This window comes from Lutra lutra, chromosome 4 (genome assembly GCF_902655055.1).
Source record: "Lutra lutra chromosome 4, mLutLut1.2, whole genome shotgun sequence".
NCBI lineage: Eukaryota > Metazoa > Chordata > Mammalia > Carnivora > Mustelidae > Lutra > Lutra lutra.
In genome coordinates, this window is record NC_062281.1 from 99,740,593 (window position 1) to 99,757,106 (window position 16,514).

Here is a 16,514-nt window from a genome sequence, read left to right on the forward strand (position 1 = left end):
AATGAAATTATACAATACATACACATTTGAATCTGATTTTTTTTGTTCAATTTTATGTTTGTGAGATTCATTCATGTTGTGTAATTGTAGTTTATTCAGTACAACACCACAATTATTTATGCATTCTCCTATTGATGGGCAATATCCCATTGTTGTCTCTGGGTAGTTTCCTATCTGGAGCTCTTAGAAATTATTCCTCTATGAAAATTTTTACACATTACTTAGTGAAATACATACACATTTGTCTTGGGTATATACCTTGAAGTAGAATATTGAGTCAATCACATTTCAGTGCTTCATTCTAATATATAAAGAAAGCCAGTGATTACTAGGTATTTGAATAAATCCTCCAAAAGAAAAAGAGAACAGAAATGAACTCAGAGTTAAAATGAAAAATTCAACAGGAGAATTTGAGGAAATTTTCAGAAAGCAGAACAAAAAGACAAAAGAAGTAGAAAATAGGGAAGTTATGTCTGATAAGGGAAGATATATAAAAATAAATTATAAGAAAACTTCCCTAAAGCCACATAGAAGGAATTCTCAGCACAATAGATGTAAAAGATTCATATCAAGGCATATCCTTATGAAATTTCTGAACACCATGAATAAAGTGAAGATTCAGAGGGAAGAAACAATTCACACTCAAAGGGTCAGGAATCAGAAAGGCACTGGAATTTGCAACAGCAACATTGGAAGCTAGAAAGAGTAGAACAGGGTCTTAATTCCTGAAGGAAAATTATTAACGACTTAGAATTCTACACTCTAGTGTAACTTTTTATTAGGCATAAGGGTAAAATGAATTCATTTTCAGACATGCGAGGCTTCAAAAAGTTACCTTCTGGACTGCTTTCTCAGGAAGCTTCTGAAGGATGCACTCCAGAAAGACATGGGATGTAAGAGCTAGAGATTCACTACAGAGATGAAGGGAGTTGTCAGGGTGATAGTGCGAAGTCCTGCATAGAGGTAGCTGTGCAGCAGGCCCCGAGAGCAGGAGGATAGAAGTTTTTGGGAAGGGCATTTCCAGGAAATTTTTTTTTTTTAAAGAAAAAAAGACTTTGAGTAATTTTCTGGCATTTGAGTATTTGAAAAATGATAAATGTTTTAGCTGACTCCATAAACTAGGAGATTATAAAGCATGGCTTATAGGGAACAATATTTCATAGTGATCATATCCTAACTACTGATGACTGATTTATCAATCATCATCAGTCATGTCAGGATATAGGTTTTTTGGGTGGAAGTTAGGATGTGGAAATTAGTTGTGTAAGAGAGCTAAATTCTCACATGATGTATTAGAAGTCAGTGGATTATTTCTAAAATCAATAAATTGAAAAATGGCAGCATAAACATATTATTTGGAAGTATAGATGTAGGGGCACCTGGGTGGCTCAGTCAGTTAAGCACCTGACTCTTGATCTCAGCTCAGGTCTTGGTGTCGGGGTTGTGAGTTTAAGCCCTATGATGGGCTCTGCACTACATGTGGAGCCTACTTAAAAAAGAAAAGTATGGAAGTAAATACAAAGAGAAACAGTTAAAAAAAAAAAGAAAGAAAGAAAGAAAGTTATTTGTTTTTAATGACTGAAACCAGGAGGAGAAGGAGAGGGGCTGAAGGGACCATTATTTTGTACTTCCTGATCCTTTGACATTGTTGGATCATTTTAAAAAGTGATAAAATATATTCTTGCATTACTTGGTAAGCTACATACTAAAACATTAATGATAAGTTATTTCAAGGAACAATAGGATTAAAGTGTCTCCAGTAAAAGGGAGTCAGATATAGAAAGAAAGAAATATAAGTTTACCTTTTGTATTTACCCTTATTTCTGGTTTTGTTTTGTTTTATCCTAGGGTTTCAAAAACAAACCAAAAAAGATGGGCCACATAAAACCAGACTTGATTGACGTTGACTTAATCAGAGGTGAGTTCTAAAGTTGGTTTATGTATTTTATTATATTATTTCATCACAGTGCTGGAGATTCTTTTTTAGATACCTTCCCTCTATGATGGCATGTTTTAATTTCCAAAGGGAATATTCTTCCCTCATCATTCAGGCCTTAGGATTTTTTTTCCCTTTGCTTTGGTTCTTTGTGGATATGTAAATCACATTAGGTGAAAGAGGGATGAACTTGGAAGCTGCTGTTGTGTAAAAAATACATTGTATAACATTCAAGTCAGCCTGATTTATTTTGAGCTCCTGTCCTAGTGATTGAGGCAAGAAGTTATTGTACTTAATGAACATCTAAGAGGATTTTTTTTAAAGGATTTTATTTATTTGACACAGAGAGAGAGATCACAATTAGGCAGAGAGAGGGGGAAGCAGGCTCCCTGCTGAGCTGAGAGCCCAATGCAGGAGTTGATCCCAGGACCCTCGGATCAGGACCTGAGCAGAAGGCAGAGGCTTAACCCATTGAGCCACCCAGGCGCCCCTAAGAGGATTCTTTTTAACCAGACAGGTTTTGTGGTGATTTTTGCCCTCTGCTGTTTTTAATACAGTGTTAACAAGTAGGCATTAGTATAGAGTATGTAAATGTTTGATGTTTTGTTTTATTGTATATTTAAAGGCTCAACATTTGCCAAAGCCAAACCTGAAATTCCATGGACATCTCTGACTCGGAAGGGGCTTGTACGAGTTGTGTTTTTCCCCTTGTTCAGCAACTGGTGGATTCAGGTGACCTCTTTAAGAATCTTTGTTTGGCTGCTACTGCTTTACCTCATGCAAGGTAATTAGAGGGCTGGAATAAATTATGACAGTTTCTTTTTGTTGCTTTTGCTATTAGATAATGCAGACTTTACTGTTCTTACATTTACCCTTTCATTTGAGAGTTTAAAGTGCAAAGAATGAAGGGATATACACCATTTGGAGATCTTAGATTTATTTGCACACAGAAGGCAAACCAATTGTCCAACTCATCTTTCTTGAATTTCTTTCCACCTGTCTTACTGGCCAGGCCTTTTCATTCTTTGTTCTGTGTGACGTCTGAATATTGGATTACCTCAAGGTTGGATCCTGGATTCTCTTCTCTAGGTACTCTCATCAAACCCCTTTGTTTAAACATAGCTGATAAACGTGATTCTCAAATTTATATCTTCAGGCCAGATCTCTGCTGAACTTGAAACTTGTAAATCTAACTGCCTACTTTTAGGCATTTATGTAGAGAGATTTAATAGGTATCTTGAACCTATCATATCCAGCATGGAACTCTGGGATTTTTTTTTTCCCCCGTCATAGTCCATCATAGCAGCAGCATCGCCTTGCCTAGAGCACTAGAATAATGTCTACCCTGAGCCTGCTTTCTACCAATCATTCTTTTCACAGCAATTAGAGAAATCTTTTACAGTAGAATCTGTATCATGTAATTTTCCTGCTTAAAACCCTCAGAGACTTCTCACTGGCGTTGGAGTGAAATCAGTCCTCACCACACCCTGTAGGGCCCTCCATGATCTATTCCCTGTTGGCCTCTCAGAGGTCATATCCTACCGCTCTCCTCCTTGCCCGCTGGAGGCATCATGGCCCTTTTTCCGTGCTGCACACAAAGCTCTTTCTTCTGTTTGAAACAATCTTACGGATTTTCACATGGCTATCTTTTTTCTCATCTTTAGGATCTAAACTCAGATGGAACTTTCACTGGGCAGCCATCCCTATCTATACTTTTTTTTTCTTTTCAGTGTTCCAGAATTCATTGTGTATGCTTTCTAAATAGTCCTACCGTTCCCCGGGAATCTATTTTAATTTCTGTATTACACAACTACCGGATGTTGGTTTTTCTCTTCTCACTACGTGCAGGAGCCCAGCACATTCTCTTTACCACTGTATGGCCACTGCCTACCGGGAATACTTTGTGAAATGGGACCATGTGCGCACTCTGATTATACCCGAACAACAAGACATGAATTAGAACAGAGTAGGGGAAGGTTGAGTTAGGGTGGAAGGATTTGGGGTGATTTTTGTTTTCTTTTATCTCTGTCGGTTTATTTGAGTTAAGTTATAGAGGGAAAGATAAGTGTCTGAATTTACAAATCTCTAAGTTTAATTTTCTAAAGTCTTGTACAGTGCTATCCAATACAGTTTCTGTGGTGATAGAAATGTTCTGTGTCTGCCTTATCCAGTCCTATGTGGCTGTTGAGGACATGGGAATAGTGTGAATAAGAAACCATATTTTTTAGTTTTATTTCGTTGTAATGAAATGGCTGTCATTTTAATGGCTGGATAATATTCCGTCATGGATACACCATCATGGATACACACCATCATTTAAAATGATCATTTTCATATCTGTGAGTCTCTCATAGGGATTTGCCATAAATACTTTTTATAGCTACTTAATATTCCATTATATAAAAGTACCGCAACTTATATAACTGTTCCCATATTGTAAGCATTTAGATTGTTCCTGGGTTTCTTTTTTTTTCTATTAATTATGCCATTGTGAACAAAGTTTTCCATATTTTATATTTCCTTAGAATTTCTTCTCTGAAATAGAATTAAGAGATCAAAGAATATAAATATCTTAAGACTTTTAGTACATAAAATCAAATTGCTAGTGGTACACTTCTTTTGGAAAGTAGTGGATGAGAGTGCCTGTTTTACCAGAGTCTGACCAGCATTATTATAATTTTAAAGATTGTTACCTAATTGGATATACAAAAGAATTGTGTTTTTTGCTCATTTGGTCTGCATTTTTTGGGTAGCTTGTAAAGGTGAGGTTAAATATCTTTTCATATGTTCATTATTGAAGAATTTCTTTCTTTCTTACTGAGATATATTAAATTATATATATTAAATTTTCTTTTTTTGTTTTAAGATTTTATTTTTTTATTTGTCAGAGAGTGTGAGAGAGAGCATAAGCAGGGGGAGTGGCAGACAGAGGGAGAAGCAGGGTCCCTACTGAGCAAGGAGCCCAATGCTGCACTTGATCCCAGGATCATGACCTGAGCCAAAAGCAGATGCTTAACCTACCAACCCACCCAGGAGCCCACATACATTAAATTTTCATATACACCATGGTCTCTTTCTAAACACATATTCTGCACAATTGATTTATCTTGTTATTCTCATATCTGCACCACATTTCTTTAATTACTATAGTTGTTTAATATGTAGTAGCATTGAGCAGAAATATTCCTCTAGTATTCTTTTCCAGTATTTTCTGAGGTGTTTTTACCTACTTATTTTTTTTTTCAAAATAATTTAGAATTATTTTATCCTAATCAAAACAAACAAATGATTTGGAATTAAACTGTAATCTCCCGCTTCCCATGAAGATATAGATATATTTGGGGGGGAATGGGAAGAAAATAGATCTCTCTCACCTTTTAATCAAGTCTTCTGTTCTATTTCCCAGTAAAGCTTTGTAGGATTTTTATTTCTTATGAGGCCTGCTTAGATCTTCTCAAAGTTAAACTCAAATTTTTTTATTGTGGTAAAATATACACAATATATAATTTACCCTCTTCACCATTTTTAAGTTTACAGTTGGTGGCATCAAGGCCACTTACATTGCTGTGCAACCATCACTACCATCCATCTCCAAACTTTCTTCATCTTTCCAAACTGAAACTCTACCTATAAAACAGTAATTGCCTGACTCTCCAGTTCCTCCTGAAGCTCAGGCCCCTGGCAACCATTCTATTTTCTTTTTCTGTGAATTTGACTCCTTAGATACCTCATACAAGTGGAGGCAGGGGTATTTGTCCTTTTGAGCTTGGCCTGTGGCACTTAGCCTGTTTTTAAGGCTCATCCATACACAGCATGTATGCTTCCTTCTTTTTAAATGATGAATAAGAATCCATTATACGTATGTCCCATATTTTGTTCATATACTCATCCATCAGTGGATGCTTCAGTGCTTCCCCATAAAAGTGAAATATTTGTTTTTATTTTTGTTGTTGCTCCCACAGATATGACACTTTTTTTGTTTTATAAATTTCAACTGGTTAGTGCTGTTACATTTGAAAGCTGTTAGTTTATGTTTATTAAGAATACTTCTGCTTACTGCATTCTATTAAACCCTCATTAATTTTAATAGTTTTTCAGTGCTTCTTTCACATTTTCTAACCATACAGCCACGTTGCTGGTAAATAATGAAAATCTGGTCTCCTCCTTTTTCATACATTTCATTTGCTATGATTGAATTAGTCAGCATTTTCAGAGCAGCATTAAGTAGTAACAGTAAGAATGCTTATCCTTTTGTTCCTGGTTCTGAGTGTCTTTCTCAGTATGATGCGTGTTCATTTCCTCTTTGGTATATTAGGGACATATTTTTATATTCCTAGTATTTTAGAAGAGATTGGCATTTAAGATTAATTATAGATCAGGAACAAATGTTGATTTTTATGGAATGCTTTTTTACTATAGGAGTTGGCCAAACTCACAGGTTAAAGGTATGGTCCTTCATAAGATTCCCCCACTTCAGACACCAGCCTCACTTTGGGAGTCCCCACTGCTACCCTTACTTCTGACCCACTGGCTACAGTTTTGAAGGTCCCCTATTAATTCCTTTGATAATTCACTAGAATGACTCCCAGAATTCGGGAATGTGCTATACTTACAATTACAGTTTTATTATTCTAAAAGTTATATTGAATGAATTAGAAGAGATGCATAGTTTGGGAGGATTCCAAACAGGAAGTGTTCATCATTCTCAGGGATATGGTACACTTTTTGCCATGATGGGTAGCAGTACTAATAGACTATTGCCAATCGGGGATGCTCACCCAAGCTTTGGTATCCAGAATTTTTACTGAGGATTATTATATAGACATAACCAGTTGAGTCATTGGCCAAATAGGCAACTCAGTCTTCAGCCCTCCCTCCTACCTCTCCCCCAGGGGTCAGGCTGATACACTGTGGCTCAAAGCCTCAATCCTCTAATCACATGGTTGGTTTCTCTGGTATGGCTAACCCCATCCGTAGTCACCTCGTTGGCATGAACTATCAGGTCTGGTCCAAGAGGCCCACTGTGAATAACTTCCATCACTTGAGAAATTCCAAGGATTTAGAGGTTACCTCCCAGGAATCAGGGACAAAGGCCTTTTACCCAATTGTCAATTGAGATAATTTGTATATATGTGACCCAAATTACATGTTATTAAATTATCAGATTAAATCATTTCAGTCTACAAATATGTAAATGCCTACCATGTCTATACATGTATTGTTCTATCAAGGCTCTGAGATATTTTTCCTTCCAGCATAAACCCTGCATGGTCTCGGTGGATTATTCAGATTTATTCAGATTTATGGTATTTTAATTACTCATTCAACAAATATTAAGTATCCATTATGTGCTACTTATTGATCTAGCTTTAGCAGTGAGCCAAATAGACAAAAATCCCTTCATTCACAGTGCCTGCCTTTCAGTAGTCAATTTCTGTCCACATCCACAAGCCAGCAAGGTTTGTAGTTTATTGTTTTGGTGCTACTGTTGTTATATTTGGGTGATAGGGTGTTAGGGTATGAAATGAATTTGCTAGCTTTTTCTCCACATAGGAATAGTTGATATATCACAAGAATTATCCTTATGTTAAAGTCTGAAAGAACTGATCTGTGAAATTGTATCTGGATTTTTTGGGATGTAATTTTTGATGTTTTCCTGTTCTTTCACCACTGATTCTTTGGACAGTTCATATGCATGTACGAAGAGGCAGTATAGCATAGTCGTTTAGAGTAAGGACTCTAGAGCCCAGCTGCCTTGGTTCAAATCCCAGCTTTGCTAACTGCCGCTGGTACAGGTGTGGGCCTTGGAAAAATACTGTTCCTCTGAGCAGAACAACACTTAGTAGTATGTATCATACAGCATTTAGCTGTTTGGTGGTGGAGAGCCTTTTGAAGTATCTAGATTCTTATATTGCCGGGAAGGCAAATCCTTCAAACCCATTATTCTTCTCTTGCTCTGTGACCTAAGGCCTTAAGTTTTCACTCAACTGATGTGCAGGTGGATTGCACTGTCGAAAATTATGTGCTCTTTCCTTATACTTTTCAGATTGATAGGTTTTTGTAGTAATAGTTTATGCAATTGCTAGGATTAGATATAAAGATGAGCCTTTCTTTATGTTTTACATTTTGAAACCTCTTCTTTTCAGTTCTAGCACTCGTGTTGTATTTTATGATGCCTATTGTGAATGTAAGTGAAGTGCTTGGACCCTTGTGCCTTATGTTACTCATGGGAACTGTCCACTGTCAGATCGTGTCTACTCAGATAACAAGGCCATCAGGAAACAATGGAAATCGGAGAAGAAGGTAAGATGAGAAATTCCACTTGGTAGTTGTATATTTTCTAGGAGAGGCATTGTACATGCTTACAAAATCCTCAAAGAAATTAATTACAAATCTTCTGTTTTGCATGCCTTTTGAAATTATTTTTTTGGCTCTCACTTTTCTTCCTGATGATAGGAAACACTGTCATGACCTTTTAATTCCAGGTGGGATTTTGTCATTCAGTACAGTTGTTTAAAAGGAAAAATCTGATACTATATTGTACTTTATTAAAATTTACCTTAAATAGTGATGTTGAAAACACATTCATCAAAATATAGTCTCAATCAAAATTTGGTGAAAATTCACTGTATAAATATGGGTGTTAGTACATTAGGTTAGTGCTACTAAAATTTTTACCTTTTTTTCAATGGTATATAATAAAAATGGATTTCTAAGTATTCTGAGCTTTTAATAGAGAGGTATTTGACATTTCTACACATTGAGGTCATGTCATGTTTTTATTGATTATGTGCTATGTGTGGTTTTGGAACTGTTAGAGTTTTGTTTTTGTTTTTGTTTTTGTTTTTTTTATATTATCATTCCTCAGAATATCTATAGATTTTGTTCTCCTAAACAGTTACTAAAGATTTTTTTCTAATTTGAATTTCAACATATTTATTCTTATTTTTGAATGTTATTTTCAAAACTTTTTTTCAAAAAAAGGATTCCTTGATAATTCTATTCAATTAATTGAATTGAAAAATTGAATTGAATTGAAAAAATCAATTGAATGATTTCTAAGGAAATCACATGCGATATATCCCATTGGTGATTTATAGGATATATCTTTTAACTGCTTCAGGTAGCCATACAAAGTGATCAGTTGCTATTATTTTGTGTTCTCTGATGAAGTGTGTCCAATGCATTGATTTTTGACATCCATATTTAAAGGAATTGTTCCTTCTACTAGTAGTGTTGAGTGTTCCTGAAAAGACTGTTGGTCATACGTGTGAAAATTTTCTTTTAATAATATTTTGAAATATCGGTTCCATTTCCTTAAATATTGAACTAAATGAGGGGCACCTGGGTGGCTCAGTGGGTTAAGCCTCTGCCTTCAGCTCAGGTCATGGTCTCAGGGTCTTGGGATTGAGTCCCACATCACGCTCTGCTCAGCAGGGAGCCTGCTTCCCCCCTCTCTCTCTGCCTGCCTCTCTACCTACTTATGATCTTTCTCTCTCTCTCTGTCAAATAAATAAATAAAATCCTTAAAAAAATAAATACTGAACAAAATGATAACCTAGGACTTTGGTTTGAAATCCAGTTTTGCCCCTCAGTCAGAAACATTCTTGCATGATTTATCCTCATTATATGAAATTCACTGTAATTCATTTCACGTTGTAACCCATTGGTATCAATTTCTGTAAAGATATTTAGGGCAGAAATATAAAAGTTCTTGAATAATCTGAAGTTGTTGAATTTTTGTGTGTGTGTTTGTTTGTAGAAAATTACGGAAAACTGTCAATGGTGATGGGAGCCGAGAAAATGGAAATAACTCCTCTGATAAAGTCAGAGGAGTAGAAACTTTGGAGTCTATTCCCTTTATTGGCGGTTTTTGGGAGACTCTCTTTGGGAACAGGTGAGAAAGTATCACACTGGAATGTTTATTTGATTTTATGTTCACATCAGTGTTAACCTAGTATGATTTCTAAGTAGGAGAACACAGTGTAAGCATATTATAATTGTGGTGTGAGCATTAACGGTTCTAGAAGGATTTGCTTCCTCCATACGTCTCCACTGTCTGTCAGGTTCCCCATAAGTCCAGGATTCTACCATAAAAATTTCATTCTATTTAATCTTTAATGACATTATAGATCACAAGTTTACAGAAATATAAATACTTAGAAAGGGTAAATATTTTAAACCATATTGGCTGACATCTTGAGGGAAAAAAGAATTTTAAAAGGATCAGGCATTTTTCAGTGTGAAAGCTGATACCTCTTTAGAAATGGCATGCAGGAAGCTGGTGTTGATAGGCTGTAGGTCAGAAAGGGGAATGGATCCAAGACAAATTCTATCTCCTTCACGATTTTACAGTGTCATGACAACACTAGTATGACTTGAAGAAATACTTATTTTGTCATCTGTTAATGATTATGACTCAAAAATAACGTGCTCTTCCTGCTCCTTTTTTGAAGATGAGGTACATGTTTCCCTCTCCTTTCCAAAAGTAGAGTGTTCCTGTGAAGCCTTTCGCAGGCTATAAAGCAAAGAAGCAATTACCATGAATTTATATGGAAGAGGTTTTTGAGCCTTCTCAGACCCAAACAATAGGCTCTCTTAGGCTTTTCTGATACCTTAGGTTGCATCTTGCTAAGGGATGCATGAAAGAAGTGGAGACAAAGCACAGATGCTCCCAGATGTAGTTCAAAGCCATGTTGGCTAGATGCTGAGAGGCTGAGTGTAGCTCCCAGGGCAGGAGTTCCAAGGGGCCACCCTTGCTGCTGCCGGGCATGCGGCTTCTGTCACGACTTGCTGGAAAACAAGTGCTGATTGCTAGTTGCATTTTGCACCTTCTCTTGTGAAAGCAAAAATCCTCTTCAGAGTTCTTCTGGTTAGCCAACACTGGTCCTAATGTGGGTCTCTCAGAAAAGCAAATTTTTTTATTTGCTTTTGCATACTTTTGAAAGGTGGGGAATGCCTATATATATTCACATACTTTTCTCAAGATAGGTTATACTCTTTAGTTGGGGTTCTTTGTGCTGAACGTTGTGTGCCCTACTGGGCATCCCTGTTTTTTGGTGATTTTACTCTCTAATCAGGAAGATAAGAGGATGATGCAATCATAGCAATGTAAAAATATCTGAAGTGGTTACCTGCTGACTAAAGGCCATGCTGTTCAGCAGACGGAGTGATTATTCAAGGGGGAAGTAGTCAGCAGGAGTCATGAATTCAAGAATTGCTGGTCTTTGAGGGACAGGAGAGGGAAGACATTTCTTCGAGTGACATAAACAGGTGATGTGAGGTAGGCATTGGCACCCTGTCTGAGAGGGTGAAGGGAAGATTGAACCCACTTCCTTGCAAAACAGAAAAGAAGAGGCTTACTCTCGAAATTAACTGTGGTGCCTCTTTGGAGACTAGAGATACCTCTATTCTGGCTTCCTACACCCTTAGGCAAGCCAGAAGCCTGAAAAATGGGGTTTCTGAATTTTCTTGATTTCCAGAATAATACACAGTTGACCCTTGAGTGCAGGGGCTAGGGGTGCCTGTTGACTGGAAGCCTTAGTAATAGTATGTGAATAGTTGATAAACACACATTTTGTGTGTTATATATATGATATACCGTATTCTTACAATAAAGTGAGCTAGAGGGAAAGGAATGTGATTGAGAAAATCATCAGGAAGAGGAAGTACATCTATAACGCTATATGGTATTTTTTTAAAAGATCCACGAATAAGTGGAACCTGCAGTTCAAACCCATGTTGTTCAAGGATCAACTTGGATTCTTCAAATGCAAATGATTTCATGAAAGATACTACTTTCAGAAAACAAGCTAGTAATCTTTTTTTTTCTTTTTTAAAATTAGGAGTAAAAGAGTAAAACTAATCAGTAACAAAGGGACTGAAACGGACAATGACTCAAGTTGTCTGCATCCTATCATTAAGAAGAGACAGTGTCGACCAGAGATTAAAATGTGGCAAACAAGAGAGAAAGCAAAATTTTCAGATGGAGAAAAGTGCCACAGGGTAAGAGTTAGATGATTATATATAAACATATATTTATGTGTAATAAAATCTTTCCTGTGTAAAATTTGGCCATTCTTAGACTCTGCTAGAGATGTCAAGTAGATACTAATAGGTTCGTGTAATTTGTCTTAACAAATAAGTGAAATGTGAAACCACAGGACACAAAAAGGAGAATAACACACGAGGACTGTAGTTTATTCTTTTAATTTCTGGAACAAGAGCGTGTTATTTCATTGGCTGCTGACCCAGCCTTAGCAGTGGGCTGGGAGGTATCAACAGATCCATGGAGAGACTCCTGGCTGTATTGCAGAGATGCAGTGATGATATGAGAGGGGTTTGGGAGACTATTTTCTAGGTGTAGCCGAGATGGTCTAGCTCTGAAACTACCCTTCCATTGCATCATCTTAAATATGTTCTCATTTATTAGATGGTGGCATGTAGTAATTACAAAAATAGCTAATATTCTTGAGCCATTACTGCAACTAGGCACTATCCTGAGTGCTTTATACATAGTAAGTCAGCTCATTGTTCTCACCGCTCTGTGAGATAGGTGCTTTTATTACCGTCACTGTTCAGACGAGGAAATGGAGCCTCAGGTTAGTGACTTGCCTCCAGTTACACGCTAGTGAGGAGAAGGGCTGTGCCCCAGACACAAGCCTGTGCTTCTGTCCTCTACGTAATATGTCCATGAGCCTGTTTAGTTCCAAGAGAGTTCACTGTTTTTCTTTACTGGGACCGGAGTAATATATAGGCTTGTTCACTTTTGGCTTAGTTTCATCATTTCTTGGTTTTTACGTGCTTTTTTTGTTTTCGCATGTGCGGCTTACTGGAGTATTTTGGGCTGTCCCCTGGGAAGAAATTGCTGTTCTCTTTGTAGGAGGCTTTCAGGCGACTGGGGAATGGGATTTCGGATGATCTGTCCAGTGAGGAGGACGGTGAAGCCCGGACACAGATGATGATGCTACGTAGAAGTGTGGAAGGGGCCTCAAGTGACAACGGCTGTGAAGTGAAGAATAGAAAATCCATACTTACCAGACACCTCAACACTCAGGTAATTTTGAGTTTGTAAAAGTATCAGCATCAATCCCCAGATCACTGAATAGTCACAAGATGTTGGACATGTTTTCCTTTTGTTGGTTGGCTTCATTTTTGTCAGGTAAAGAAAAGCACTCCCAAGTGGTGTCACACAGCTCGGGATTCGGATAGTCTGGCAGAATCAGAATTTGAATCGGCAGCCTTCAGTCAGGTAAGGTAGCCTTCTGACAGGTCACTGTTCCAGGCCTGGTTCCCGCTGTCATATCTTTATCCATTGCTTTTTTTTATTGGTTGTCCTAAAGTAGTGCTTCTGTCTGCCTGGCCTCCCCCGCCACCCCCTGTCTGTCTACCTGTCTGGCAGCTTTCCTGTGGCTGTTCACCCCCAAAAAGCAAAGGAGGTGTTTCACTTTGACTCTAATCTCAAAAGCATCCTAGATGAGATGAGGCTCAGTAAGGGCTTGCTCAGTCCCCAGAGGATGAGAAGGCTCCCTTATATTGACTTGGAATGTGGGCCTTATTCTCAAGCCTCATTCCTGTCTTCCACCACTAAGAGGTGGAAGCAGCAAATCTCACTATGCAGCTCATGGGCATATTGTCCATTTGGAAGGTTACCATTCAGAGGTGAGTGGGGTAGATGGTGGGAGTGTGAGTTTTGCTTCGATTGACAAGGCTGTCCAGGATGTGGAAAAACTTCCATATTTATGTTTGTCCTGCAGGAGAGCCGCACTGTGCACCCTTTTTTCAGTCTGACTGTCCTTTCCATGTTTGGCCCGGTCCCCGGGATGTGACTAGATCTGCAGTCACACTCACGTTATTTAGAGTAGGGGACACTTTGGGTATGTCAGTAGGCTTGGCCACACCCATACCCAGGGTAGATCCTTGGGATATGCAGGTAGAGGTCACTGTCATCCCAGGGAACATGAGTGGAACCATCTCATGACTGGGCGAAAACTTCTCAGAGGGTGTCCTTTTAAAGTCCTGCTTGTTAGAGAGTCATTGGAGTTCGACGTTGACTTATTAAAATGTATTATTGTTATGTGAAGCCTTGTGGGGGTCAACTTAAGAAAGCTTGCCAGCCATCACCACAGATAACTTGTTTGACTTTTATTTCAGATAAATGATTGCTTTTAAAAATGAATGAAAAAAAAATAGATAGTTTTGGTTTTCTGTTTTCCTTGAAAGGGCTCGAGGTCGGGCATGAGTGGTGGCTCCCGAAGCCTCCACATGTCGAGAAGAGACTCAGAAAGCACCCGCCATGACTCGGAGACTGAGGATATGCTATGGGACGACCTGCTGCATGGCCCAGAGTGTCGATCGTCTGTCACCAGTGACAGTGAGGGGGCCCATGTGAATACCCTTCACTCAGGGACCAAACGTGACCCCAAAGAAGATGTTTTTCAGCAGGTCTGTAAAGGTGATGGTAATAATAGGTAATACTCACTGTACTTATGGGCCAGGTACCATATTAGCCCATCGACTTTACTATAGTCGTATATGGTGGATACTATTTTTATCTCTAATTTAGAGATGAGGAAATTGAGTATAGTCTGTAAGTGAAGATGTTGGTATTAGAACAGAGGGTGGGGGGAGTTCTCTGAAGTTGCCCTAACCTAAGTTTTTCTTCATAATACTTTTTCTCATTATTTTCCTTAGAATGATCCTTAATGTTCATTTTATGTGAGCGGGGTTGTTTGGTCCAACAACCTCATATTTTTGCAGACATCACAGTGTTATATATGAATTACTAAGAAATGGCATTGCTTGCTTTTCTAATAATGTATAAACCAAGTGATGCTTTTAATTTTAGGTTTTATATTAATATCACAAAATCAGATAGCCTGAAATTAGAGATTCCTTAGAAGGTATTTGAACCTTCCAATCAATGTAGGAATTCTCAAGTGGTAATAATAGTTACCACTTCTTGGGACTATTGTGATAGATCTAACGAGGTAATAGGAAGGTGCTTAGCACAGTGTCTCGCAAAGAGTGAGCACTTGATAAATGTTAGCATTGTTATTAGTATCCCCATCAGATGATCAGTGGCCTCTGCTTAAATACTTCTAGAGCCGGAGTGATTGTTACTTCATGAGAGAGCTTTTTCCACTGCTGGATAGATTGAATGGTTAGAAGTGGTTCTCAAACCAACATTCCAGATGTTTGGGGCAATGTCATCATTTCTTCTGCTTTGGTGGTTGTCCTTTAGGCTATATATTTCCACAGTGATTTATAAATACTGGGTGGTGGATATTCATTTGTTGAATTAGTGAATTTTCTAGACTCTAGGTCACCATTGACTTAGGTTACACATTTTTATGAAAAAAGTCTTGCTTCATTAGATGTATGCAATTCTTAAAGACTAACCAGAAACAACATACACTTCTTCATTAAAGCTTTAAGCCTTTTTTCTTTCAATTTTGCCATCAAAGCTTGAATCTAAAGATTCTTTACATTTTGTCTGATGATTCATCTACATTACACTGGCCCTAGGAGTAACATAACTAGTAATATAGTAATACAGTAACCACTACATAGCATCCTGATGATCTTGATGTCCTTTGCACTTCTGGGATTTTCAGTATAATTTTAAGGCATATGTAGGGTAACATGAAACTCACCATATCAAAAGGAATTCATCATTTCCCAATTCCCCTACCTACCCTGTTCTTTTATTCCCCTTATTTTTGAATCTACCACTAACCACCAAAGGCAGAAACCTGGGAAACCCCACCTTCTCCAGCATGTTTCTAATCGGTCCTCACATCCTCTTAACTCCACTGAATAATATCTCTCTGTCTACTTGTGTGTCCTCTGCTTGGGGCTATCTGGATCATTAACAGCTTCTGTGGGCTTGCTCCCTTCATCTGCTCTTCCATACTGCAGCTGCGATCATGTCATTCCCCTTAAAATCCTTTAAGTGCTATTTCCCCCATTGGGGTTATTTGCTTCCATTTCTTTATTCATTCCAATACAGTCTCATCTCTGATCATTCCTCCCCCAGCTCTCACGTGCTCTACTTTACCACGGTTGAACTTTTCAGGGCCTTACCGTTCCCCATGGGCCTCTGGCTTATTTGCCTAGAACACACTTTTCTCTGATACTGTTCCTTCAGCTCACTCCTTTTTCTTTTTCATGTCTTGGCTTAAATGATCCTTCCTTAGGAAGCCTTTCTCATTTGCTCCTGAAGCCCTCTTTCCTTCCGTTGTCATGCCGTGCAGTAACTTTATTTAATTATGTCTCCCATCAGTCTGTAATCTCCTTGGTGTCAAGGACAGTGTCTGTCTTGTTCTCCATTGTATCTGGGGCGCATGTTACATAGTTGGCACTTCATACATTTTTTTTTGGCATCACCAATGAATAAATCAATACATGCTCATCAGCATTGTACTGAGCATTGTAGCAGAAAGAGAAGAAATACACCATGTGATTTTTTTTTTTTTTTAGAAATTTATATTTTAGCTTGAGGACAAGATGATTATAGGGGAAATAAGTAGAGGACATTAGAAAAGTAGCATATAATTACATGCTAATTTGTCTGATA

General features: G+C 37.9%; 1 protein-coding gene across 6 annotated transcripts in view; it reads left to right on the top strand.

Annotated features, from left to right (window-relative positions):
- PHTF1 (putative homeodomain transcription factor 1) overlaps nucleotides 1–16,514 on the top strand; it is a 67,481-nt gene that overhangs the window by 18,898 nt on the left and 32,069 nt on the right. For 5 of the 6 annotated variants that reach the window (XR_007126771.1, XR_007126772.1, XM_047726851.1 and 2 more), the window contains 8 exons: nucleotides 1,849–1,918; nucleotides 2,562–2,720; nucleotides 8,083–8,239; nucleotides 9,699–9,833; nucleotides 11,782–11,941; nucleotides 12,819–12,992; nucleotides 13,098–13,187; nucleotides 14,159–14,380. Coding sequence is in view for 4 of the 6 variants with exons in the window: in XM_047726851.1 (XP_047582807.1) it covers nucleotides 1,849–1,918; nucleotides 2,562–2,720; nucleotides 8,083–8,239; nucleotides 9,699–9,833; nucleotides 11,782–11,941; nucleotides 12,819–12,992; nucleotides 13,098–13,187; nucleotides 14,159–14,380 (1,167 nt within the window). In the remaining 2 variants the exon portion in view is untranslated. The remainder of the gene's footprint in view (nucleotides 1–1,848; nucleotides 1,919–2,561; nucleotides 2,721–8,082; nucleotides 8,240–9,698; nucleotides 9,834–11,781; nucleotides 11,942–12,818; nucleotides 12,993–13,097; nucleotides 13,188–14,158; nucleotides 14,381–16,514) is intronic. The other variant, XM_047726849.1, reaches the window with a different exon arrangement.